General features: G+C 41.3%; 1 protein-coding gene across 50 annotated transcripts in view; it reads left to right on the forward strand.

The window, feature by feature from the left end:
* Nucleotides 1-27,516, forward strand: part of camk2b2 (calcium/calmodulin-dependent protein kinase (CaM kinase) II beta 2) — a 264,708-nt gene that overhangs the window by 125,558 nt on the left and 111,634 nt on the right. For 40 of the 50 annotated variants that reach the window (XM_043681401.2, XM_043681411.2, XM_043681417.2 and 37 more), the window contains exons 6-9: nt 14,804-14,876; nt 18,107-18,209; nt 23,044-23,127; nt 25,753-25,847. In XM_043681401.2, the coding sequence (XP_043537336.1) occupies nt 14,804-14,876; nt 18,107-18,209; nt 23,044-23,127; nt 25,753-25,847 (355 nt within the window). Of the gene's footprint in view, nt 1-10,730; nt 10,804-14,803; nt 14,877-18,106; nt 18,210-23,043; nt 23,128-25,752; nt 25,848-27,516 lie in introns of all 50 variants that reach the window. The other 10 variants (XM_043681403.2, XM_043681412.2, XM_043681409.2 and 7 more) reach the window with 1 other exon arrangement.

The raw sequence follows: 27,516 nt of genomic DNA on the forward strand, positions 1-27,516 counted from the left end.
CTAAGTGTGACTCTACTTTCAAGGAACGATGAACCTGAACTTCAAGGTCACTTAATTCAGCAACACTCCCTCAGGATGTTACCATTAAGTTCATAAGTCTTGCTCTGATTTGCTTTTCCAAACTGCAGCACCTCACATTTATCTAAGTTAAGCTCCATTTGCCACTCCTCAGCCCATTGGCCCATTTGATCAGGATCCGGCTGTACTCTGAAGTAATTTTTTCACTGTCCACTCGACCTTCAATTTGGGATGACATCTGCAAACTTACGAACCATGCCTCCAATGTTTACATCCAGATCTTATATAGAAATGACAAAAAGCACTGGACCCAGCACCGATCCTTGTGACAGACTGTTGGTCACAGGCCTTCAGTCTGAAAAGGAACCCTCCACCACCACCTTCTGTCTTCGAGCCAGTTCTGTATCTAACTAGCTAGTTCTCCCTTAATTCTTATGTGATCTAACCTTGCTAACCAGTCTGTCATGCAGAACTTTGTCGCATGCCTTACTGAAATCCATATAGATCACGTCCACTGCTCTTCCCTCATCAATCCTCTTTGTTAGTTCTTCAAAAAACTCAGTCATGTTTGTGAGATATGATTTCCCACACACAAAGCATGCTGACTATCCGTAATCAATCCTTGCCTTTCCAAATACATGTACATCATGTCCCAGGATTCCCTCCAACAACCAATGTCAGGCTCACTGGTCTATAGTTCCCTGGCTTTTCCTTACCACTTTGCTGAAATAATGGTACCACATTTGCCAACCTCCAGTTTTCTGGCACCTCATCTGTGACTGTCGATGATACAGATATCTCAGCAAGGGACCCAGCTATCAGTTCCCTAGCTTCCCACAGAGTTCTGGGGTACACCTGATTAGATCCTGAGGATTTATCCACCTTTATATGTTTTAAGATGTCCAGCACCACCAGCTCTTTATTATGCACATTTATAAGATATTGCTATTTCTTTCCCCAGATTCTATATCTTCCATATCCTTGTCCACAGTTAACACTGATGCAAAATAGTAATTTTGTATCTCACTCATCTCCTGTGGTTCCACAAGTAGGCAGCCTTGCTGGTCTTTACTGGGCTCTATTCTCTCCCATGTTACTCTTATGTCCTTAATGTATTTGTACAATCCCTTTGGATTGTCCTTAACCCTGGTCTTTCCAGAGAGAATCTCTGTGTGACTGAGTTATAAATTGGTGAATGCAAAGAGCAGTTCGAAGAATAAAAAGGGAAAAAAGTTGTCGATTTCAGCAAAAAAGTATCCCTTCCAGCCCACTGGAAGAATCAAAGTATAATCTCTGCATAAGGTCTATATAATCCTACTCCTTAACCTTTTTAAATTAGTTCATGACATTAGAATCCGTTCCTTCTTCTGTTAAGACTTGGAAGGAAAAATGTAATTAATCCTAAATGGATGAATACTCTTGTCCCCACTCACTTTTAACTGTGTGAACTGCTGGTAGGTGGAGGCTGTGTGCTGTCTGGACTGGCCAAACCAAGAGAAGGTTGGTGAAATGCAGCACTCAACTTCAAAACTATAAATACTGCTGAAGACATGACTTAAAAGATAGGATTCCCCCGACATGCTAAATCCAATGTCTTGATGAGATATTGTGTGTCAATATAAGGTGTCGATTGGGTGGTCATTTCCTTTTGTCCCCCCCAAAAAACGGGCATATATCCTTCATTCTAACCATGTCCAAGTTGAGTATCATAAACAGGGAATAACCATGATGTCTGTGAAAAGTGCTTTCTTTTGTAATATTTATCTCACAGCAGTGATCCTGTTAAAGCATAGGATTTGGACAGTAGCACAGCAGACCTTTGGGGTTTGCAGGAATTGTCTTGATAGTTGAGTATTTGAAGAGCAAACAGCTGCAGGCCATAGACAGATTCAGTTAAGTCAGTGAAAGTAAATTAATGCCTTCCACAAATAAAAAACTTCAAGTTATTGTGGAAGAGAATTCTGATAGCTGAAAATACTCTGTTAAGATGCTTGGTTGAGGGTGAGAGATGTGACGAAGATGCTCCTTTAACAAGTTTAGTTTGTCTTTGTTTTTTTCCATGGAGGTCATAAATGCAGAAGTTCCATTCTGTCTGGTTTGGATGAGTTCAAGGACCAGTTTAATTGTAGCTTGCAGGTACTGCCTCAGGCAAAAGGCTTACAGGTTTAAAAAAAACACTTGTACAATGAAAGGGGAGTGGCCAGTTTTCCCAGCTTAGCTTTACTCTGGTTGGGTTTGGTTTTAGCAAGCAGTCATCTTTTTTGCAGCTGAAAGAAGGTGATCTGTGTTGAATCTCTCTGTCATCTCTCTCCTGTGAGACCCTGTGTTTGATTTTATCTTTTTTGCTAAGGTGTGTTTATGGGAATTGTTGCAGGAATTTGGAACTGTGTCATTAAATTGGGATGACCTATTGGGTTTTGGATAGGTTAAGATATTCTATATTCTGTTCTCTCTTGTTGGTGTTTCATTCGGTAATCTGTAAATACATGCTGTTATCTGTAAATACATGCTGTTCTGTTTAAAACCTTCTGGAATATCCACTTTACACCTTCTCAAAACAACTAGAAAAGTTAGGGTCTGGGCTTGAAGTGTTTTGAGGGGGTCTGGCCTGATGCTTAACGGGGCGGCATGGTGGCTGAGTGGTTAGCACTGCTGCCTCACAGCGTTAGGGAGCCAGGTTCAATTCCAGCCTCGGGTGACTGTCTGTGTGGAGTTTGCACCTTCTCCACATGTCTGCGTGGGTTTCCTCTGGGTGTTCCGGTGTCCTCCCACAATTCATAGATGTGCAAGTTAGGTGAATTGGCCAGTGTTCAGGGGTGCGTAGGATAAGTGCATTAGTCAAGGGTAAATATAGGACAGTAGGGAAGGGGAATGGGTCTGGGTGGGTTACTCTTCAGAGGGTTGGTGGGCTGATAGGCTTGTGGATTTGTTGGGCTTGTTTCCACACTGTAGGGATTCTATTCTTTAACAGAGGACATGTCTTCTGGGAAGATGATGGACTTGGTCTGAGATGTGTTGACTTGTTGCTTGCTTGTGGAACAAGCGTGATTGGAGTGTGCCTGAGCTGTTAGCTAACAATGCAAAAAAGGGTGCCAAACTCCCCCTCAGTGGTGAATCCCTCCTAGAATCTAGTCATTTTGGACTAAGACAAGAAGGGATATCCCCAGCCAGATGGTCATAAATAGCTGTGATTCTCTCACTGCAGGGGGCATAGACGCATGCAAAAATGCACATAGGAAACAGGGTCAGTCATTCGACATTTCTTGATTTTAAGATCTTGTGGAAAAGTCTCCAACACTATACTGTGCCGACCAGTCTTGATTTGGGCATTGGGAAGGTACATCGGGGATGATGGGTGTGCAACATGTTAAGTTTCTGATCAGCAAAGTGAGAGACAGTTCGAAAGTGCGCCCAGTACAGACAGCACGATGAGAATGTTATGATGAGGAAGGGTCACCTGTCAGGCATTACTAACAAAAAGAGACGCCCCCCGCTCACACATCCAAAGGTTCGTGGAGGTTGTCTGCCATATTTTAAAGGAGTTACAGTTGGCAAGGATTGAAAATAAGTTCATAGTGATATTGTTGTGTTCCCTTTGGCAGTTGCAGGAATGTACATTTTACTTCAGAGTATGTGGCTGTCAAAATGTGTTGGGCGTTTTTTCAACTGATCGGGGAGGGATAAAGACTCGATACAGACAGTGATTTAGCCTCAATCTATCTGTTAATGACCTTGCACTGGTGCCTCTCATTAACTGTATGTTCTGTTTCGATATGCATTTCATTATTTAAGATTGAATCTTGCAAATCTGCCAGTGGTTATCTGACCTTGCCTGCTTAAATTAAATTAGGGGAAGAAAATTAAAGCCAGCATAAATGCTGTTAACAGGATCACTGCTTCAAGGGACTGTCCACTGTGGTCACTGATTTTTATTAGATTTACCAACTGAATTTATGAGAAATGCTAATTATTTTTTGTTTTATCATCTACTTTCGGGGAAGGGGAGGGTCAAGAAGTGTCACACGAAGGAACCTGACAGTGTGGATGGTCCCTTCAACCTTGGTGAATGTTTGGTGAGGTCAGGGGACTGGGCTGTTCTGTTCTGATGGTCTAGGAATTGAAAGACCCTGTAATACAACACATTTGCCTTTGCTTGTATAATTTTAATCTCATTCTTTCTGCACCTCAAGCTATTCCTTTGTGTTTTAATTGTGCTTGCACATGTTTACATCTGTGATGACCTCACTTCTGAATGTTTTCTGTGCCAGTTTTCCCGTTTTGTCTCTGATGTTAAGAAAAAGAAGATTTTTATTTTAATTGTGAATGAACTTGGGAGGAAGAGTAAGGTAATTTCTGATGTTCGGACTCTCCTAAATTTTTGTGTTTCCAACTCATCCCCTCGGTTTAACTCAGGATTTGGGAACATGATCAGTCAGGTTAAAGAGTAAGGAGATTAGCTGTTGTATTTAGTCAAACTAATTTACAAAATGTTGGCTATGAGGAAGTAAAAGTTGGAAGACACTGAGAAGAAACCTTTTACAAACTCATTGCCAGGGTAAGATTCACAATTTGCAAAGTTACCAGCATGACTTTGTTGAGAACTTTACAGACTTGGTGATTGTGTCTGTCCATCTCAGACATCCTTCTTAATCCTGTTGAAATAAATAGAACTTGTTCCGCAAGTAATGGAAGATTCTGGTGTTGGTAACAAAATCTGTCACATTGACCAGAACACCTGCATGTTGTTCATAACTTAAAGCTGTTAACAAATGTTCAGAAGAATATATATCTTGGGTTCCGTGGCTCTGGAGTTGCTCAAGTCATCGGGTGACCTTCAGTGCAGTGATACCACTCACCAAGGTGATGTGATGGATCAGCTCCTTCCTATTATCGAGCCGACACAAACATTTGCAGCATTCCCCTAGCAGTGGAAGCTGGTCCAGCACTCATGGGAGCCAATTTCAAAAGAGGAGATGACTGAGGGGCTCTGTGCCCCTGTAAGCCTGAATCTGCACCTTGTTCGTAATTTTAAGAATACTGCTTGAGCTGACTTTCCAATCCTTCACACTTGTGCACTGATTTTGCTGGACATTTGTATTGGTCCAAGTTTTCTCAGCAACCTTTGCTGCTTTCCTAAACCAGTGGATTTTAATTCCTTTTCAGATTGGAGTTAAAATATAATCTCGAGACAATGAGTTTCTTTATTCACAGATTAATCCTATTTAAAAAAATCAGTGGGAGAGGTTAAACTGTGCCTATGCGTTGCTGTGTTCAGTTGTCATTGGTGATGAGAAGATTTGTTGGAACAAACCCTGTCCAAGACTGTTTCCTTCTCGTTATGCTGTTCTGACATTCCCCAGGCACCAAGGACCAGAATGAAGAGATGAGTTACAGACTTCAATTACACTATTTCATGTTGCCAAATGATTGTTCACGGGTCCATGGAAACGCTGCTCATGTGACCAAATTTCAAATTGATTGGTTCATCGGCCAGTGATGAACAAGTGGTGAAAGAAGTGGGCTCCTGCTTACTGGTGTTAATTGACTTATACTTAATTTATACAAGGGCTGTGGCACTGTGGTTTGTATTACTTGGCAGATCTTTGTTGCGCAGCCTTGTTTAAAAACAAGTGGGTCGTTCGCCTCACTGCTCCAATAGAAGAATGTATAATTTTGTTTTTTCAAAACAGCCTCTCTCAAGTGATCTTCAGCAGTTAGTGCCATTATTACATTTAATTATAATTATTAGACCAGAATAAGACAGTCTTTTGTTTTAGATTGGAGGTGATAGAAAGGCTAAAGGGATTTTGTTTTACATAGTATTCCCCCATCATCATTGTTCTAAATCACAATTTTTACTACCCATTGACAAATCCTACTTTTTTGGGGCGGGGGGGATGGCTGTTCAAAATTTCAGGACCAACCATAATTTCCAGTGTCATTTCTCACTACTGAGCATGATGATGTGGGTGAGGGGGTCCTGTGTCAGTCAAGATCTTAGCACAACTTCCTCAACAAATCCTCAACATTATTCTGTACATCATGGGAGACTGTGGCTTCTTGATAATTTCATGAGACAAGTAATGCAGAGGCACAGGATACTTCAAGGACGCAGGTTCAAATCCCGTGGCAATTGGTGGAATTGAAGTTTAACATTAGAGTTAGAAAACCCATCTGACTGACTCAAATTTGTTCGGGAAGGGTATCTGCCATCCTTGGCCAGTCTGGCTTATGTTTAACCCGAGACCAACAGCAATATGATTAACGCTTCACTGCCCTATGACATGGCCCACCAAGCCACTTGGTGAAAGAACAACTAGTGATGGATAATGAATGCTGACCTGGTCAGCAACACCCACCATCCAGTGAAAGCACGAAAGGCCTGAGTTACAGGGCTGCTTAAGTTGGCATTGTCCCCTCATCCATGAGGAAGTGAAAGAGAGTGGTAGGGTTCAAGGGGAATTCCCCAACCAGGCTCCCAGCTTTGTGATTGTCAAGGTAAGTAGTGTTGCAGCATTGTTGGCTGGTTGTATCTTTGTTATACATCAGTCTTTCTGTCGATCACAAAAAGAGGAGAATGAAAGCCCTCGTGTGAAAGCCACATTTGAGATCTGTTTAGGATTTTTAACAATGCTGGATCGCCAGGGAAGTACTTTTTTGAATGTCATTGCTGTTGCAATGTAGAAAGCAGACAGCCAGCTCCCACAAACAGCAAATGTGGGAACAATGACTGAATCTGTTTTAGTGATGTGATTGTGAAATAACAAATCACAGACACAGTGGGAAGAATTCATTTGTTGTTATTGCAACAGTTCCATGTGAGCTTTTCTAGCCACTGGAGATGGGGCCTTGGTTTGATGGCTCATCCAAATACCAGCAGCTTGCACATTGCAGCACACCCTCAGCTCAGATTTTTGTGCTTTAGTTTCTTGGATGGCAGTTTGAACCCACAGCTCCTGATCCTAAGGTGGGAGTGTTCGTAGCTCAGCTGTGGCTGGCACTGAGGTAGTGGAAAGCCACTTTGCAAATCTAAAGTGCCTTCTGAATGGAGATCAATTGTGGGATTCCCTTCTGATTGAAGAAAAGGTCTAAAGTCCAGGTCACAATTCAGGCTTTTTAATTGGCAGGGACATCTTTGTATCAAGGAACAACAGGATTAATTTAGCAGAATTGCTGTGGAGACCAGCCTGGACCCAAGCGGAGGGGATACCCAAGTCCTTGATATACTTGTGCATTTTATTCTCATACAATCTGATCACAATTCTTCAGGCCAAAAATACAAAATGCACAAATATGGAGCTTTCTGTGGCAGAAATAGCTGTGAAATATTTTTCAAAGCACAAAAGAGTCTGCTGAAATCAGTTTTCACTAAGGATGCTATCATCCTGAAAATTCTTTCACGTCTTTGGAACAGTTGTGCTTCTAACTACTTCCAAGCTTGCTTCTCCTCCTCAGTCAGTAAAATACAACATTACAATACATTTGGTCTGTCTCCTAGTGTCCTGATACGATATCACTTGGGACACAGCTTTATTTAAATCTTTGAAATAATATGTGTTTCACCCCTGGATACACCTGTCAAACTGTTGTATTGTAAAATGCCTGTGTAAACTTGGAAGATGTGTTCTAACATCCTTTGCTGGAGGTGGAAGTGCTGCAGTGTTGCTCCTGAGTCAGAGGTGATGCATTCATGTCTCATTCTCACACAACTGGAGCTGACATTTCCATATCAGTGCAAAGTTCATACTGCACTGTTGGGAGTAGTTTCTCCAGTGGATATAAAAGATAGCACTGCAATATTGGAAGAGTTTTCTCAATGTCCAAAGTAACATCCCTCAGCCAGCAGATTATCTTGACATTTGTCTCATTGCTGTTTGTGGAATGAAGAGAATGCTGGGAACACTTATCGGGTTGTTGTGATTCCAGACTGAGAGCTGACTTTGTAGATCATTTTCGTTTCTCATTTAATGGGGTGGTCTAACCCAGAAGCAAGCACACGATACTGCACTGCAGATTTGGTTTTAACACTAAAACGGATGTACGTTATTCAAAATGCACAAAGACAAAACACAAGAAACCAAGCTTTTTACAGATAACACAGGTTTAAATATTTCAAAGCACACAGTTTCATGTGATAATGCAATTCCATTAATCCTAATAGCACCCATTTACAGTACTCAAACTCGAGAGAGAAAACCCTTCTTTATCAAGTGTACAGAGCTTAACTGACTCTTCAATTCCTGTTCTTGAGAATGTGAGCTGCTTTCTCGATTCTTCATTCACTAAGTTTAGACTTGCTCAGTTTCAACTTGCAGTTTTCAACCCAACATTTATCATATTTCAAACTAAAATCCTTGGTATTTCTATTGGTAACCTATTTCTGAACAGTTTGAAGCAATCCTCTTCAGGTGAAGCTGTTCTTATTTGAACCAGGATTTCTGCAAAACAACTGAAACCAAAATCTTTTCTAAATCTCTTGGTGTTTCTGTCCTGCCAATAGAAATGCTGTTAAGTTCCTTCCACCTGAAGCCTATCTACTGCCTATGTAAAAAAATCTCCCAGTGTGAACAAATTCCCATTAGCTTCCAAGAACCATCTCTCTCATATATTTTATTTGAATGAAACAAAGCTTCAGAAGGTTTTACAAGTGAAGCATCAAATCCTTTCATTCATACAGACCAAAACACATGCACCATGAATTCAAACTTCAAACTGGAAGATAAATTATGTTGAAATATATAATCTACAAGAATGTGGAGACACAAAACAGAGTTTGTGTTTCGTTCCTCTGAAACCTGCTTTTCTGTCTGCCCAGATTCTGCCAGACCTGTTGATTATTTCCAGTGCTTTCTGGTTGTACTTGAGATTTTGAGTTGAGAGAATATTTTGCCTTTGTATTGTTGTTTGTACTATCTTACTTTGTGCAGTTTGGCAACTGTGTTTGACTATGGTACAACAGTGAGTTCACTTGAACCTTTGTTCAGTGGCTGGAAAGCATTCTTGGACATCCTGATGGTGTGAAAGGTGCTGTGGAGACATTTATATTTGAAAAGGTAAAAATCAAGATAAATCAAAGATGGAAACTCAGTTTATGACTGTGCACCTTAGTCCTTTTACAGCTGTTTCCCAGCCGCACTCCTCTCCTCCCTTCTACTTCACTGACCCGAAATCATGTGAGTTGACTGTCTTGTGGAGTTGTATTTGGTCCTTTGCACAGATTTTCACAGTCACACTTTGTAGATAAAAATCTCACTTGTTATAAAACAACCTATGTCTCAATCCTTTGAAGAATTCCATAGGAGATCTGTTCATATACATGTCTTGCGTAACTTTCAAATTTCTCAGATGAATGGCATCTGCCTTTGTTAAACTACCAAGCAATTCCTTTGTAGTTAAAAAGCATGCTGATCTGCTGTGGAACTAGGACCTCAGTTAGAAATTATTTGGTAACTTGCACCAGGCCTGAGGAGCACATGATCAGCAGCCATGCAAGTTTCCCCATGGAGTCCTGAAGCATCAGAATAACAGATTAAAAGACGATTTCACCACAAAACAGTCTGGCTATTGTCTACAAGTCCGAGTGAGGGCAGCTGATTGTTGTTTATTGTTACAGGGATTTTGATGCCTCAGTTTTTCCTTTTTCTACATCAACACCTGATGGAACGAGAGCAATGAAAGAGAGGAGCTAGAGGATGGAGAAAGAGGTTGCACTTTATCACCTTAATGTCAGCAGCTAGTTTTGTACACTCAGCCAAGTGGGAGCAATCAACACTGTGGCACAGGTAATTTCCAAATCAGCCTGTTAAGGGAGATATTAGCAAGCACCTCTGGAGCATATGGGACTTGAACCCAGCTCTCCTGGTAGGGATGCAACCAATGCACCAGAACAGCATGTATCATGGGTGGATAAGATATTTTCAGTAGTGATTCCAGCCTATGGTTAGGGGCACTTCAGCATCAGTGAATGCAATTAGCCACCCAGCCTCACTGCCCATCAGCCATATAACATGAGAAAGTGGTTCTTCTGGGTTTTACTTTGTATGAGAAAGGTCGCTAAAAGAGATAATCCTTAAACTAGGAGCAAATTGCAAACGTGTTTGAGACCGCTGACCTCTTTCAACTGGATATTTTGCTTGTGATTAATTTGGTTATTTGCTGGGGTCTTGTGAGAGTGGTACAAGAATGAAAAAGCCTGGAGAGAAACTGAGTTGACATTTCAGATTAATAACCCGTTCATCAAAACTGTGCAGCATTCTTTTCTCTCAACAGACACTCTCTGACCTGTTGAGGTTTTGTCCAGATTCTTTTTGTTCCTATTTGAGCTTTCCACAGTTTTTTGGGATTTTTCTTTGTCCTGTGTTAGTGGATCACGTTGTTTTAAGTATCACTGCCTTGCTGTTACGAGTCATAGCAGTCAGAAATTACCTTACAACTGTTTCCACTCTTTGTGTTCTTTCTAGATTTCATTTCTTGTTTAACTGTGTGAGACTTAAAGTCAAAGGAAGCGTGAGTTGCCACTGGGCTTAACCAAACGCTGCTCTGGCACCATGTGGATGTCTGTGTGCCAATAAAACTGTCCGTTTCTTCCTCCTCTTGTGACGATTCTCCTCTTCACTTCCACAACATTCACTAGTCCTATGGTTCTCCCCCTTCCTCTCCTTACCACTCCCCCTCCCCCCACTTGTCTCTCCTTGTCCCGCTTTGTTTTACAGTCACTGTATTCATCAGATTCTAGACAGTGTTAATCATATTCACCAACATGACATAGTTCACAGGGACCTGAAGGTCAGTATTTTCTAACATTTACAGGAATGAAGAAAAAGAACCAAAAAAAAATGATACGCTTGAGTCTAAAATTGTGTCATGTTTACAGGTGCAGAGTTTCTTCTGCCTCTGGTTATTGTTTGTCCTCTTTTGTGTTGTTATTTTACCTCATTTTCGTTGTCCGACTTTGCATGGCTATCACTACCATTCCCAAAAGTCTCTTGGGCTCTCAGCTGTGACAGGCAATCGAAAGGAAATCAATCGGGAAAACTCTAATCATCAGCAGTGCTCTTTCCCCCTAACTACCCACCTCCCTTCCACCTTGCCCTCATGGTTCCCTCATCTTGTATGCTAGGTCAAAAACTTGAATTCGTTTTGCAGTGAAAGCTTGCTGCACATATTGGAAACAGAATGCCCTTCCCCATAAACCCTGTCATATTTAACATAAAGTATTGTTTTGGAAAATGTTACCCCCTCATGACCTTTGAGACTTCAAGGGCACGAATGCACTTCTACCCCTCCCATCCTTCTCGAGTCTGTCATGCTTTATTGCTCTTGACAATGTTCTTTAAGAGAAGCACAGACTGGTTTGTGGCCAGGGCCAAGCATGAGCTTAGAACCACTTCCTCCTCCTCATGGCAGCTTCAACAACTGAGACTCCGATCAACCACTCTATCAAGTGAATGGGGCACTCGGTATCATACAAGAATCAGACTGCACGCCACTGCGGGTCAATGGGTGGATTATTTAAAGCTGCTTAGGTCAGTTTTGGTAAAATTGAGGCCACTGAGTCACTTGGATGGTGGTTAGATGCAGGCAATGTTGGTTTACATTGAGATCAGGCTGCAGGACATAGACCATCAATTGTGAAGTTGTATGACAGGGCGTGAAATCTTTTTTGAACTTGAGGTTGGTATTTAATGTTCCAGAACAAGGATTTTGCACCATCTCTGCTCAAGCTGAGGGCAGGGGTATGGCAAGATGGCATAGTACAGGATGAGGTAATGTTTCTTGCACCAGTACAATATACATTTGGTCACCTATTGGTTTTCTTGAGCGGTCTTGTTTTCTTTCTTGAAATATATAATGCCTTGCTCGTTGCCTAAATGCTGACTCCCATCAGTTGATAGAGGGTGACTGTATAGCATTACCTGAAAGGCTAAAACAGGTTTATTATTAGGTTAACTCGTTCACCATGGGCTGTGGTATTTATTGAGTCTTTTGTATACTCAGATTTGAATAATTCTGACTTCTTTCCACCCCCCTTTTTCAGATAATTACAGTACCTTGATATTCACTTTTATTTGCCATTATGTGAGTTTTTCATTGTTTCTTTTCATTGATGATATTTTTGTGGGTAAATCAGTATTTTTGAGATTCAAAATGATAAACAGTTGACATCAAGAATCACATGGTCCTCTCCCCTGTCCATGATCAGCATCAAAAGAGACCCTGTTTCATTTTGAACTCATCATGAGGCGAACTTAGTTTTCACCTCCTGTTCTGAAAATCCTGCAGCACTTCACTGGTCTCACTCAGTGGAATCCTTGCAAATGCTCAGATTTGTTCATCTCCCAGTGGATCACCCTTCCTTTGGAGGCTTCATGAAAAAATAAGATGTAATTCCGAGAAACTATCAATGTCCATGTGTCATAGTCCTTCCAGCTTCAGATCATTTTTCTTCAATTGAGAGATAATGCAAAGATGAGTATTAAAAATCCTTTTTAGTTAATATAACTATTAATTTTCTCAGTTTAATCTTAGCATAGAATCCCTACAGAGTGGAACCAGGCTACTCAGCCCAGCAAGTCCACAAAGATCACCTGATCAGCACCCTACCCCATCCCTGCCTTTCCCATGGCTAATCCATTTGGTCTGCACATCCCTGGGTATTATGGGCAATTTAACAATAGCCAATCTATCTTTGGATTGTGCAGACATGGAGACAACGTGCAAACTCCACGCAGACAGTTGCCCGACGGTGGAATTGAGCCTGGGTCCCTGGTATTCTGAGGCAGCATTGCTAACCACGGAGCCATCATGCTGTCTTTTTTGGGATTGGTAGCCTTTTGCCATGATTCTGTACTGTGCGTTTTCAGAAGATTTGTAGCTCAGGTTTAGGTTCTGGATGTAGGTTTGCTTGCTGAGCTGGGAGGTTCATTTCCAGACGTTTCGTCACTCTAATAGGTAACATCTTCAGTGGGCCTCAGGCAAAGCAATGAACATGATTCCTGCTTTCTATTTATATGTTTGGGTTTCCTTGGATTGGTGATGTCATTTCCTGTGGTGATGTCATTTCCTGTTCTTTTTCTCAGGGGGTGGTAGATGGGATCTAGAGCTCCGGTTGGAATGCCATACTTCTCGGAATTCTTGTGCATGTCTCTGTTTGGCTTGTCCTAAGATGGATGTGTTATCCCAGTCAAAGTGGTGTCCTTCCTTATCTGTATGTAAGGATACTATTGAGAGAGGGTCATGTCGTTTTGTGGCTAATTGGTATTCATGTATCCTGGTGGCTAGTTTTCAGCCTGTTTGTCCAATGTAGTGTTTGTTACAATTCAAACAGGCAGAAAACTAGCCAACAGGATACATGAACACCAACTAGCTACTCTCTCACTAGTATCCTTACATATAGATGAGGAAGGACACCACTTCGACTGGGACAATGCATCCATCTTAGGACAAGCCAAACAGAGACATGCATGAGAATTCCGAGAAGCTTGGCATTCCAACAGGAACTCTATCAACAAACACATCGAGTTAGACCCCATCTGCCACCCCATGAGAAAAAAAACAGGAAATGACATCACCACAGGAAATAACATCACCAACCCAAAGAAACCCAAGCATATAAATAGAAAGCAGGAAACATGTACACTGCTTCGCTTGAGGCCCACTGAAGATGTTACCTGTTAGGGTGACGAAACATCTGGAAATGAACCTCCCAGCTTAGCGAGCAAACCTACATCCAGATTCTGTACTGTTATGGCAGTTCAGTTTGCATTTTTTAGTGGGAGAGCACGATGTCAATATGAAATCATTGTTTCTTAGAAAAATGTTTACATTCTTCACGTTCTAATGAGAGCTGGCCCCAATGAGATAATGTTTTGAGTTCTTTGGATCTTGAATTAACAGTGGGAAGCTTGGGTTGGGTGAAGGTTCAGGAAATGCACTAATTTTCTACAGCTATCTCAGAACTCTGAACATTGCACCTTCTTTCAAATGAGCCTCACAACAGCCAGGAGCCACAGACTGAAGCAAAGAAGTAATTTAAAATAACATGGGGCCATCAAGTTTCTATGAAGTGACCCTGGGATTGAACTGAGTTGGGAGTTTGAAGGTGATGGGTGTTTCAAATTGTGTCCCCAAGTCCTGATCACAAGCAATGATCACGATATATGCTGTGTGTCTTTGGTTGTTTTGAGGTCTACTGTTTATCCCAAATGTTTAGTTTGTTCAGTGGCTGTAGCAGTGGTAAAGATCACATCTGAGTGCTGCTTTTGAGGTAACATAGTGGTGAGCAAGATGCTTGTGTTTCAAAACTGACTGTTGCTGCTTGTTTCTGGTGGTGTGCCTGTCTGACCTGGTTTGGGCTGACAGAAGACAAGTGGTGGGACAAGAGCCCTGTTCTGCTGTGGTCAATCAGTGGGGTATTCAGAGGAGGGTGATACACATGTGCATATGTGGGCGTTTGAATTACTGTGTAAATTTGCCCATGGGAATCAAGCAGATTCTGTATGCTTTGACAGACTGCCTCCCTGGTATAGCCATTTGATTTAGAATGCAAGATATTCTGTGACAGCAATGGGCCGATCAAATCCCCGACCTTCCCATGGAGAAACAAGTCAAACCAAAAAGTGGTTCTGTTGCATTTTTCCTGCTGGATTGAGCCAGCACCAGATGACTCCTGCTTTGCCCTGGCCTGGCATTATGCTGAGACATGTTTTTTGAGAGAGACAGAGCGCCAGTCTGTGCCACGTGAGACTCACCTGCAACTAACACGCCCCCTGGTGTTTGCATGCAGTCATTGCATTCAACAGATCCTGGAAGCCGTACTGCACTGCCACCAAATGGGTGTTGTCCATCGCGATCTTAAGGTGAGTTGTACTGTAGTAATGACGGCGAGATTGTAACCCTCGCGAGTTGTGTCTTTTACATATTCTGGTAAACTGTTTTACATTTCTTTGCAGCTCCATTGGCACTGGTAATTTTAACACGGAACAGGAACTGAGGGTTCCCTTTGAGATTAGTCTTACTGGGAACTTTCTGGGTGTGGTGTGCTGTTGAGGGTGCATATGTGCAGTTGTGAAAGTCTTACCACGTATGCTGATGAAAAGACTTTCTACTTCTGGGTAGTTAGCAAATTAATTATATTTGAGGTGGGATTGGTAGCCTTTTGCCATCAGTGCAGATATTCACCTCTTGAAAGGGCTTGTGATGAATTTGGAATTAATAACATGGTGAATAAATTGCGCTTAATCTAAGCACATTGCTCGACAGAAACCCAGAAAAGTGCCGTGTTGCTTTGTTTTTGTTCAAGCAACTACAGCTGCATGCTAACTTCTCTTGGCTTTTACTCCAGTCATTCTTTGTGAAGCAGCTCAGGGTGTTTTAACTCGGGTTGCATACATTGAAGAGTTCTTTAACTGAACCAGGACACACTAAGGGACAGGAGGGTGAGTTTGGAGAAGAGACCTGACACTTCAGTGAAATTCTTCAAAGCAAGTCTCGAGTGTTGTATTTCATTGTGTTGATGAGTCTGTGAGATGTGAGAAAATGATTTTTAAAAAATCAGATTTTAAAGCCACTTGTTGAAACGTTATATCATTAGCTGAGATGATCCCAGCCAAACTGATAATTTAGAACACTGTTCAGTAATCAATGTTTGAAATTTTTTTCTTGAGTTTCATATTACCTTGAATTTCAGTTAAGTTTTCTTTGCCTCAGTACATATAGGTGATGTTGTAAGGTTTAATCTGACCTTTTTTCAGGGAGTGACAGGAGCAAGGGTCTCATATTGGCCTATGGCTGATTGCCACTGGATGATGTAGATGGAGGTGGCAAATGCTCTCATTCAGACGTCCATGCCACTATATGGCCACCTGCCAAAAGACGTGATGAGTTTGGGTGTGTGTGTGTTTTTATATTGACTGAGTCAACATCCAATGCATGGTGCCTTCCTCTTGTGGTCCAACATCACCTAAGTTTTCAGGTGGTGGTTTGGAAAAGAGACGTACATGGGATGAGGTGGAAAGCCCGTGTTAAAATTACCAGCTCTCTCTAACAAGGCTTGAGGCTTTTGGTGGGCCTGCTCCTTCTTGCATGTGTCTTTTGGCTGGAAAGCTCTATCACTGGGATGTGCTGAAAACGGCATGGCTGCTTTAGATCAGAATATGTGCTTCTAATGTAGTTTATTTTCTCATTTAGTTGCTGGGTTTTGCATATTTATATCATGAGTACAGTAATTTTATGCAGTTATTTTTACATCATAAAGACAGTCAGTATTTACTTTTAAAAGTAAATGAAGGAAAAGTGGTATTTACGTGAATAAAAGATTCTTAAAGTGTTGATGGTCTAGTGTTATATATAAACATTGGGACTATGTCACTGCTTTATGAATTCACTGTGATGCACAAAACAATACATTTGATAATTAATTAATTGCCCCCCTCCCCAACCACTGCTGCCAAGGTGACAGCTCCACAAGCTGCGGTTGTCTATAAACTGAAGCGTTTAGGCCCAGGGTACAGTGACATTACAATCCCAAAGAGTTCTTGTAAAACTCCAGTCAACCATCTTCAGTTTTTGTCAGCTGAAGTTGGTGACACTGAGAGACCTTGTTACTTTCTCATCAGTTAATTTCATCCTGCTTCTGCTGAAGCCAGTCAAACAGTGCAGGAGGTAGCATTGCTGGCAACAATGACAGTTTTTGCTTTCTCCCCCCACAGAGCACACAGGCTGAGGTGCCTTATCTCTGAAGTAGACCAAACTTTGCAAGCCTTCCCTTCCCTGGTCTAACGTACCTCACTCCATCCCAAATTAGACATCCTGAATGCCCCCTTAGAATACTCAGATTAGCCAATCACCCTGACACAAACACACGTGGACAAGAAGATCCGTGCACCACCTTCTGCTTCTCCTGTGAGTAAAAGCTGAGCTTTCACTTGACAACTGTCTGTAGACCTGAGGGCAAATTCATGTTCCAAATTGTTTAAACAGCTCACGACCCAGTACCACTGCTTGTGAGTTGAAGCACTTTGCTGCCATCAATTGTTTTACCGTAATTAATCAGATTAATCGATAAACCAACAAAACCATTTTAAAAACTGATTTTTGAATGTATATATGCCACCCATTCTGCGACCCTACTATCTGAATGCAGCTGATGCTTCACCATGCTGCTCTCCAGGCACTGATCACATTCCATTCTCTCTCCTCGTGTCACCAAGACCTCTTGAGTATTTGGGGCACCACAGTCAACCCAGGCCTCTCTTCACATCCTCCCTCACTTTTCACACAGCCAAATGGTGAGAAATGGCCATACCTCGATGCTTTATGCCAGTCCACAGTCCAGGACTCTGAGGCCAATCATACTGCATTTAATTCCATACCAATTGAAATCAGCACAAATATTCTTGAATTGTGGAGACTAACTTACCTGGATCTTCAGGATACTGACTTACTGATTTTTCCTTCACCAACCACCCACCCTGAGCTAACACCCAACTGGTCAACTTCTTGCCTAATATCTTACCCGGCAGTGAATACAGGAAGAAGAGACCATTCAGGCACGTTCTACCATTCAGTAAGATTAAAGCTGATAAGTGATCAAACTTCATCAGCCTGCCTTTTCTACATACCCCCAATAACATGAGTTAGCTAGCTTCTATCATTCTGACATCTGAAATTATAACTTAACCCAGTGTCACGTGCTGAAGAGGGTTCCAACTTCTGTCACTTTTTGTGTGTGGTGTCAGTGCAGGCTGGTGCTCAAACTATGTCACGTAGAATTGCCCATTCACCAGAAACAGTTACCAACTGACAGTGTGAATGGTGCAGGCCATTTAAATTATAAGGGAAGAGGAAATGTCTACACCCCATTCACAGCTGACTCCACAGTTAAGGTGATGGAAACCTTGGAATGTGGATAAATCCTTTCATGCAGTGCAGTCTCACATGAATGCACTGATTCTCTGAGCTATTGGCTTCAACTAAAATAAGTCTTTTAAAGCAGGGATTAACTTTTTGATCAAGCAATTGCTCTTGTTTTAAGAATTCTATTGCATAACAATGGAAATTTTCCTTCCACCAAATACCACACCCGAAGCCTGAAAATTTACTCCTAGCCAGTAAATGCAAAGGAGCTGCTGTGAAACTCGCTGACTTTGGTTTGGCCATTGAAGTTCAAGGGGAACAACAAGCATGGTTTGGTAAGTGATGCTGCTCCATTTACTACACTTTTGCCAGCCACTTGGTGTATTTGTCTCTGACTTGCTGTGGTCTTGCTAAAGATTGCTTTCATCAATTACCAGATGGCAACCAAACTTGGTGTTGAAAGCAGAATTCTCAAACTGACCTAGTCTTGTATTCTATGTAGTGAGTTTTTGTGGTAACAAGAGTTAAAGTGGAAACTGCCAGTTCTAAGTTTGAAATTGCATGACAAAGTTGGAATGTGCACACGAAAATAGGCCAAAAATGTCTTGATGTCCTTGGGCCTATTCTAAATGTACCTTGTCCACGTGTTAGTGAGTCCAAGGTAAACGTCCAATATATCAACACATCCCAGTGGAACTTCTCTCAATTGCCAAATGTGTTCCATATGTCTTCACTCTCTGTCCTCTGCTGTGATGATTGGAGGTGTCAGTGTTGATCTGGGGTGGACAAAGTTAAAATTACACAACACCAGGTTAAAGTCCAGCAGGTTTACTTAGAAGCATTAGCCTTTGGACCGCTGCTCCCTAATGAAGGAGCAGCACTCCGAAAGCTCGTACTTCCAAATAAACATATTGGACTCTGGTGTTGTGTGATCTTTAACTCTGCTGTGATGTCAATTCTCATTCCATCTATGTCATGTGTCACTTGTTTTGTTAGTTTCAACTTTTCTTGCCAGTCAACAGAAAGAGAGGTCTCTGGTCTCTCACTCGCAGTGCCAAAATATCTGCTGATAAACCTTTCAAATTTCAAATGTTCCCACTTTGTACCTCCTCATTATGTACCCTGCTGGATGCTCACTCAATGGTCCTGAGAGCTCCACAACTCGAGTCAAGTCCCAGTTTATGTTACTTGGCTTCTGTGTTGTTGGCGCATCTCTTTTTATTTCATCTTTTTATTAATTCACTCATGGGATGTGGGTATCCCTGGCTGGCCAGTATCTGTTGCCCATCCTAAGTTGCCCTTGAGAAGGTGGTAGTGAGCTGCCTCTTGAACTGATGCAGTCCACATGATGTAGAATGACCCACAATTCCCTTAAGGAGGGAATTCCAGGATTTTGACCCAGTGCCAGTCAGGAACGATGATATATTTCCAAGTCAGGTCGGTGAGTGGCTTGAGGGGGAACTTACAGGTGGTGATGTTCCCATGTGTCTGCTGTCCTTGTCCTCTGAGCTTGAAGTTATTGTAGGTTTGGAAGGTGCTATCTAATGATCTTTGGTGAATTTGAATCTATTCCCCTGGTCTTGCTATTGTTCCATCTCATGCTTAACAGTTCTCTTGGATGCCAGGTCAGTTGTGACCAAGTGATAACCTTATTTTGTCTTGAGTACAAACTCATAGATCCAAGTGCCACTCCAAGACAGATTTACACTTTACAAGTATTTGTTGACCCAAAACATTTTGTGACATCCTCAGGATGTGAAATGTGCACTATAAACCTTTGCTCGTTGAGCTGGATATGCTACTATCTGATGGACTATTCAAGCTATCCTTTACCTGTCGAATACCACTTATGCATCATGGTATCTCCATTACATAATTTCCAGATGTTTATGTTCCATTTGTTTTGCTCAGTTTCTCTGTGCAGAATTTGGTGCTGATTCAAATGGGCACTTGCCAACCTCCATTTGCATTTTGTCCTCTCAGCAAGTTCAAAGTTTTGTAGGTAGAAGACTAATGCGATGTTAAGTTTTCCCCTTGAGAACAGAAGTGAATGAACAGTTCACGTTGCTCCTGTACATGTCTTGACACCATGGGACTTGGACCAAGGTGCTTGTGAAACAGACAAGCAAAGAGGGAATGATGCAGAGTGTACCCAAATCTTGTGCTCCCCCAACACCATGCTCCAATGTCTAACCTTGAAAAGCCTAGTCCTGTTTTTGCTGTATAGCCTCGTTCCTGACGATTAGTTCCACCTCCTTCAAACTCAGCTCAAAACTCTTCTATCTTCAGTAGAGAAACCATTGTTTTCAGTCTCTGGAACGCTCTATAAGCACCAGTAGCTCTGTTAACTTCAAAGGCTTCCTTTGATGTGGCCTTCGTTCACTGCACCCAATCCATCATGCGTTGTACTTTTTTTCACTTCTGTGAACTGCTTCAGGAAACCCTATGATGTTAAATGTCTCACCTAAAAGATATCGCTGTTAATATTACTGTACTGGATGTCAGTACAGTATTGTGTTGGGGTTCTATTCCATGAGGCAGAGCTCAACTGAACAAAACTTCTCAAAATTCAAAGTGCTGCCATTGAACCTCAGCTCACAACTTCAAATCCATGACCCGAGTGATTGTGTTGCTGGGTAGACTCACTTAAAGTATCACATTGCACATCAGTAAATCTATTTAACCAATTTTTATCTTTCTAATGGTAGATAAAAAAAGAGATTGTGGAATTATGTGTGTAAGTTTGCTTGCTGAGCTGCAAAGTTCATTTTCAGACATTTCATCAGCATACTAAATTACATCATCAGTGAGCCTCTGGTGAAGCACTGGTGTTTGTGACCCATTTTCGATTTATGTGTTTTGGTATCCTTGGGTTGGTGATGTTAGTTTCTGTGGTGATGTAATTTCCTGTTCTTTTTCTCCTCTCTGGGGAAAAAGAACAGGAAATGACATCACCAACCCAAGGATGCCGAAACACATAAATCGAAAATGGGTCACGAACACCAGTGCTTCACCAGAGGCTCACTGATGATGTAATTTAGTATGCTGATGAAATGTCTGAAAATGAACTTTCCAACTGAGCGAGCAAACTAACATACAGGACCTCAACCTGAGTTACAAATCTTCTCAAAACTCACTGTCTTAGAATTATAATTGTTTAAAATTAAGCTCAGTCTTGATTTGGTTTCCTTTTAAAGAAAGAGCCAGGTTACTCCCCAGTGGGATTTTTTTTTTTTGGACAGAATCAACAGATGGAAACTGGTGTTTGTGCTAAAAGAAATATTTGGAGTAAAACCCTCATAAATCTCTGAAGGTCTTTTGCTGCCTAATTCAGTATGTGGCTATTGGTCTGTTAAACTCAGCATGCCAAAGCTAGCATATTCCTTTCCAACATTTCAAAACATTTTTTCCCCTCTTGAAGCCTTCCCTTGATCAAGACCAAGGCTTTAAAAAACCCAAATCTGGCACCATCTCAGAAGCTGGAGCAAAAGTAGGCTACTCCACCCAGCGAGTCTGCTTCATTGTTCAGTGAGATTGTGGCTCATGTGATCATCTTCAACTTCACTTTCTTGCTTTTTCCTCAGAACCTTTCATCCCCTTACTGATTAAAGATCTGCCCTTAACAACACATCCAACAGCTCTCTGCAGTAGAAAATTTCATAGATTGACTACCCTTTGACAGAAAAAGACCCTCTCATCTTTGCCTTACAGGGACAACCCACTATTCTGAGCTGATGCCCTTTGGTCCTGTATCCTCCCACAAGACAAAACAACCTCTTTGCATCGACCATGTCAAGTCCCCGAAAAATGTTGTGTATTTCAACCAGGGTTTCTCTGATTCTTCTGAACATCAATGACACAAGCTCGTTCTGCTCACACCTTTCCCCAATGACATATTTTGTTAGACAAAGGGACCAAAACTGTTCACAGTATTTCAGATGTGGTCTGACTCATGCTCTAAGTAGTTTTAGCAAGACTTCACAATTTTTATACTCCATCCCCTTTGCGAAAAGGGTTAACTATCAATGGTGCCTTCCCTATTACCTGCTGAACCTTCTCTGCCACCTTTTTGCCGTCCAGTCAAATGAACCTCAAATCCATCTGCGCCGCAGCTTTCTGCACTTTCCCATTTAAATGATATTCAGTTCCTCTAATCTTTATGCAAAACACCTCATTTTCACACATGATATTCCATTTGCTCTGTTTGTGCCCGTTCATATTACCTTTCTGTATCCCCCAGCGCACACTTGATGGCATTGTCACTGCTTGTCTCCCCTCCTAGTTTTGTGTCTTACACAAATTTGGTGAGAGTAGCATTCATTATCCTCATCCAAGTCATCAGTATGTATTGCAAATATATACTGCACTGATCCCTGTGGCATTCCCCTCTTTACAAGTTGCTGTTTGAATATGCCTCCCCTTATCCTGACTCTGTCTTCAGTCAAGCAGTGCTTTGTCCATGCTTACTTCCTCCTCACTACACTTACTAAGTAGCTTACTGCGCAATATCTTACCAAACACCGTTTAGATCGTTTATTTGGTTTGTTACCTGTTCTTCCAGCCTTTGTTGACTGTGTCACTGTGTTTTAGGAGAAAGTGAGGACTGCAGATGCTGGAGATCAGAGCTGAAAATGTGTTGCTGGAAAAGCGCAGCAGGTCAGCATGACCTGCTGTGCTTTTCCAGCAACACATTTTCAGCTGTGTCACTGTGTTTGTCATCATTGATGTTGGCTTTTTCCTTTGGAGGAGACAGAAGGTCATGTGCAAATAATTTCATTGGCTTTGAAGAGCTCAACAGCCTAAACCTGTAAGATTCTGCACCAGCAAATCTGAGTTGAAAGGCACACAGCCAGAATATTAGATCAATTACAAACCCATGCTCCCTAAGACCAGGCAGCTTCATAGTCAACAAAGGTGCAGACACTGGCATCACCCACATGTGATCATGGGGAATCTAATGTTGCATGAGCTGTGTGAATGAGAATCTTGCTGGCATCAGTCTTGGCATGATATACCTCAATTTAGTACCTTGAAAACTGCAGCTCAGCGTAACACTGAGAACCGAAGGGATGGGTTTTGTTTGTTACTTTTGAATAAACCTGCTTTTGCATCAATTTCAGAATTGAGTCTAAGGAAAACATCTGACTGTACAATTCTTACTATCTACAGGTTTTGCAGGCACACCTGGCTACCTGTCTCCTGAGGTTCTTCGAAAAGAAGCCTATGGAAAGCCAGTAGATATCTGGGCATGCGGTGAGTAAAATAGGTGGACCTTGATTTCAACTAATTTCTAAAATTGGCCTGCCCTCGATGTTTGGCATTTTAGGTTAACCACATGGTTAGATTGAAGTGTCTTTGGAAGCTTTTCACCAGTGACCTGCCCATATAGAATATCCCTGAAACCATGGGTGAGGATATGAAAAGTCATAAGCCAAGTCCAGACGTGATATAGCAGGTGTTGAAACCATGATGCTTCCCATTCCTGGGCATCATTTGCATGTAATTAGTGGGATACATCCCAGTTGGTGCATTATGGACCTTAAGCAATGAGCGAATGGATTGCCCATGACATGTCACAAAAAGAGAAGGCTGATCTCAGCCAGCTAGTCATGGATGAGGCAGTGGGAACAGATCAGTGATGCTTCTTCTTAGATGAGGAAGGCACTTTTTAATATTTCTGGCATGTGAGAAGCATGTAACAGATGTGAATGTGGTAATAGCTGTCACAGGTCAGATCCTCCTCATGCTCTGAACAGAGTTAGGTTCCCATTTACAAATCAGAGTGTCCACCAGTTTGCTGGATGGGAGTGCTCTGTGACCATTAAATTTTCATGGAAACTGTTCCATTGGTCTCAGCCTCTCGAACTGAGCCACTATCTCCATTTGTGTCAGGAGATGTAGAATAGCCATGGGCGTCGAAGGGACCACTAAGTGTACTGAGGGGGAGAAAATATGGTTTTGCCCATATTTACCGCTCTTCCTTCAGTAACAAATGTTCTCTTCAGGTCATCACAGGAGCAGTCTACATACTTCAGGCCTTAAATACAGAAGCTTGACCCTTCTGTCATCCCTGCTGTCAGAGCTTTATTTGTGCGAAGCAATTTGAGACACTGCTGTTCCTATTTATCTCCCCACAAATGATTTCTATGACGTATTGGGATCCAGTAAAATTTCTCCCAATCCAGAAAGGGACAACAGTCTTAACTGAAGTTTGGAGAGTACAAACTGCAGGCAGATGTATTCGTAGAGCAAATTTGAGCTCATTACTACCCAAAATATGTCTTGGATCCCAAAATCAGTGAATCAGCCAGGAGATGGAATATTTGATTGTGATGGAAGGCAAGCTCAAGATGACATGAATTCTGATAGATGTTAGGAAAGTGCATCTGTTGTGTTATGAAGTTGAAGGCATGTACTGTACTTTTAAGAGAGAGTGAATGATATTCTGCACTGAGAGCTTACAAGCACATGTGATATAACAAGAAAGCAGTCTCACAGTGTACTTGAAAATATGTAACATTTGGCTGTGAAATGGAGACCTGAATTGGTTCCTGTTTTGACAATAATTCGAATTTAACCAATCAGTTTAAATTATGCCCCAGGATACTAATACCCATCAAGTTTGAATTTATTGTTTTACCAACATCAAGCCAATAAGACATTCCGATGTTGGAGATATATAAATGCAGACATTTTGAAAATTGCAGACAGAGCAACTGCCATCAACACAGATCCAAGAAATTAGGAAACACTCTCTATCAAAGGTACCTTTTCATATGAAACTTACTTGCAGTAAAAAGAAAGATGACCATCCAGGGAGATCTTCAGCCAGAAGAAGTCAGACACTGAAGATGACAGCCACTGTATGGTTTTGAAATTAAATTGATGTAATTTCAATAAGTGTCTTATTGGCACAGTATACTGTTATAGAGTTGGAAGGCAGTAATAAGCAGTTAAGACAAAGGGGAGCTTAGAGTTGTGAATAGTTCTTGTTGAATGTTCATTTTTAGAGTTAAAAAATAAATTGATATTCTTTTCTTCAAATAGTAGAATTTGGGAGTTCTGTGTGACTCATTTTAAACAGACGACAAGGCAAGGTGAGCGTTTCTGGGTGTTTGGTTTAATGAACAGAAGAGTTCACTGCCATGTCGCAACAGTTGCAAATGTCAAACTACACACTCCCAAACTTGGGTTAAATGTTTTTAATGACCAGACCAAATCCCTTGCAAATATATCTAGACCTGAACATTTTCTTATTTAAAGACAAGTGTAAAGTGCAGTGTTCTGGATGTGGTTCGGTTGGTTGCACGGCTTTCAGCAAAACACACTTAATTCTTACCCTATAGTTAAAATACAAACACAAGGAAGAAGAATTGGAATAAGCTAACTCTATTGGAAAACCAAACCGAGTAATAGATTATTTAACAGCAGCAACTGTTCCAATGTACTAACATGTCATAAACATCCTTGACAAAGGCAAAGTCAGTAAAACAGATAGTCTTGCATGCAGTTCTGACAGCAGAGAGACAAGCTCCAGCTTTTAGCTGTAGATGAATAACAGCTTCCACAACCAGCTTTGAAAACCTCAGTTCTGACTGAAAGCTAAACTAAAACCCTGGTTCTGTGGGAGCCTGACTCCATTCCTTCGTGCTGCTTCTGTTGTTCCAACTTTGTGTTTAAAAGACACCAGGCCTCAAAAGCTGTTTGTTTTATTGGCTTGAAACAGACTGCTTGGCAACCTCTTCTCAAAAAAAAGGCAAAATTCGAGTGTCATCTCATTGTTCACCTTTGACTTAAACATTGACTGAATAATTTATCAAAAATGCTGATCTTTTGAAATCCATTTTCCTGTTTTTGCTTTTTTTTTGTCTCTTGTAGGAGTTATTCTCTACATCTTGCTTGTTGGCTATCCACCTTTCTGGGATGAAGACCAGCACAAGCTCTATCAACAGATCAAGGCTGGTGCTTATGATGTATGTACATGAAAGAAACTGGCTTTGACCAGCATGAGATCAAAATGCAACATCTTAGTCATTTATTTCAGTCACTCATTTCTAGTCGCACTCCACTCCTGTCCACTTCTATGTCATGGTCCTTGACTTTGCCTCTCTGCTCCAAAGCTAAAAAGACTGAACAGTTGTCAGAATTGAAGGTGGCAGTGTTAATCCCCAATGAACTGCTGAATAATTTGAACTGGCTATTTGGGCTGCAAAGACCCAAATTGTCCGTATGTGCCTACAACCTAACACAATGGGCAACAAATTCTGCCACGCTAAAAATAAATATTCATGTTTCTTTACTTGCATAAGCCCAGAGGCAATCCAGTTCCAGATAGACATGGGTTTGGGTTTCATCTGAGCATGTTGAAGGGAACGACTTGTCACCGCCAATTTGCATATCTTGCACTACTAGGTTCTGATCAGTTTCTGTTTTACCTGTCAGCTTTTGCCAAAGTACATGATTCACTATAGCATGCAGCTGAAGTGTAAAAGAATGCCTGCCCCACCTGGTGCTTTTACTTTCAGCTCTAATCTATATGCTGTGCTGACTCCTCCATCTTTTAATGTACCCTGTCACCCTTGCATGATTAAGCCTGCCACAAGAAGGCCTGTTTTTTTTCTCCCTCCTACTCCAGTGCAGACTATTAATGGAGCCAAGAAAGACCAAAAGACGATCACAATGATCTCTGTTCTCTGGGGTTGGCTCGTGGTTAATTGACCAAGTATGGAAAGCAGAAACAAAGTAGGAACTACTTATTTGCCACAAGGAAGAAGTACTAATTGGCTAGAAATATCTCTTCATTTATTGTTAGTGGCAGCAACGGTTTAGGTTCCACTTGAGCTGGCAGGACCAGAAGTCTCTAAGTCTGCACTCAGATGAGTTTTTGCAACTTTGTACAGAGGAATAAATTAAAGCATCTTAACATGTTCATGAAACAGTCATATGAAATTCAAACTTAGAAATATGACTGGTTGCAAGGGCAGGATTGTACCGTAATGAATCAATGTATTTCCGATATCAAAAATAAAAGTCGCAATTAAAATAAAGCACACTTTATTTTTGTATTTCCTGCTGGATTCCTGCTTGCGAAAGTAATTCAAAGTGTAAATCACTACATTCTGAAGCCATTGGCTTTGACATTGTGATTCCTCAAAATAATTCAATAATTTGATTTATTTTGACATTGATATTTGTAATAACTGCTATTTATTTTGCACTGTTAAAACAATGAGCTGTCCAAATGCACTTCTCAGGAATTGTATCAAGCAAAATATGGCACTGAGTAGGTTGAGAGATTTGAGGGAAGATGATGATTTGAACAATGTTCCTAAGTGAAGAAAGAGAGGTGGATAGGTTTTGGGATGCAGTGGCATTTCTTTGTCTGGGGCCTCTGCATCTGAAAGCACAATGGAGATTGGTTGATTAGTTAAAATTATGGATGTGTAGACATGCTGAACAGAGCTCAAAAAGTCAAAATATTTTGAAATTGGAGAAGCCATTGAAGAACACTGAAATAAGTTTGCACATTTTGAAGTTGAAATGTAGATCACCGAGCAGAGAACTGAATGGGACTTGATGCAATTCTTGAAAATACTTGGAACCATTTTGTTTTGAATAAGAAATTAAACTGTACATCCTGCT

The sequence above is a fragment of the Chiloscyllium plagiosum genome, unplaced genomic scaffold (assembly GCF_037043375.1).
Source record: "Chiloscyllium plagiosum isolate Xiang-an unplaced genomic scaffold, Cpla_swu_hap1 HiC_scaffold_48, whole genome shotgun sequence".
Taxonomy (NCBI): Eukaryota; Metazoa; Chordata; class Chondrichthyes; order Orectolobiformes; family Hemiscylliidae; genus Chiloscyllium; species Chiloscyllium plagiosum.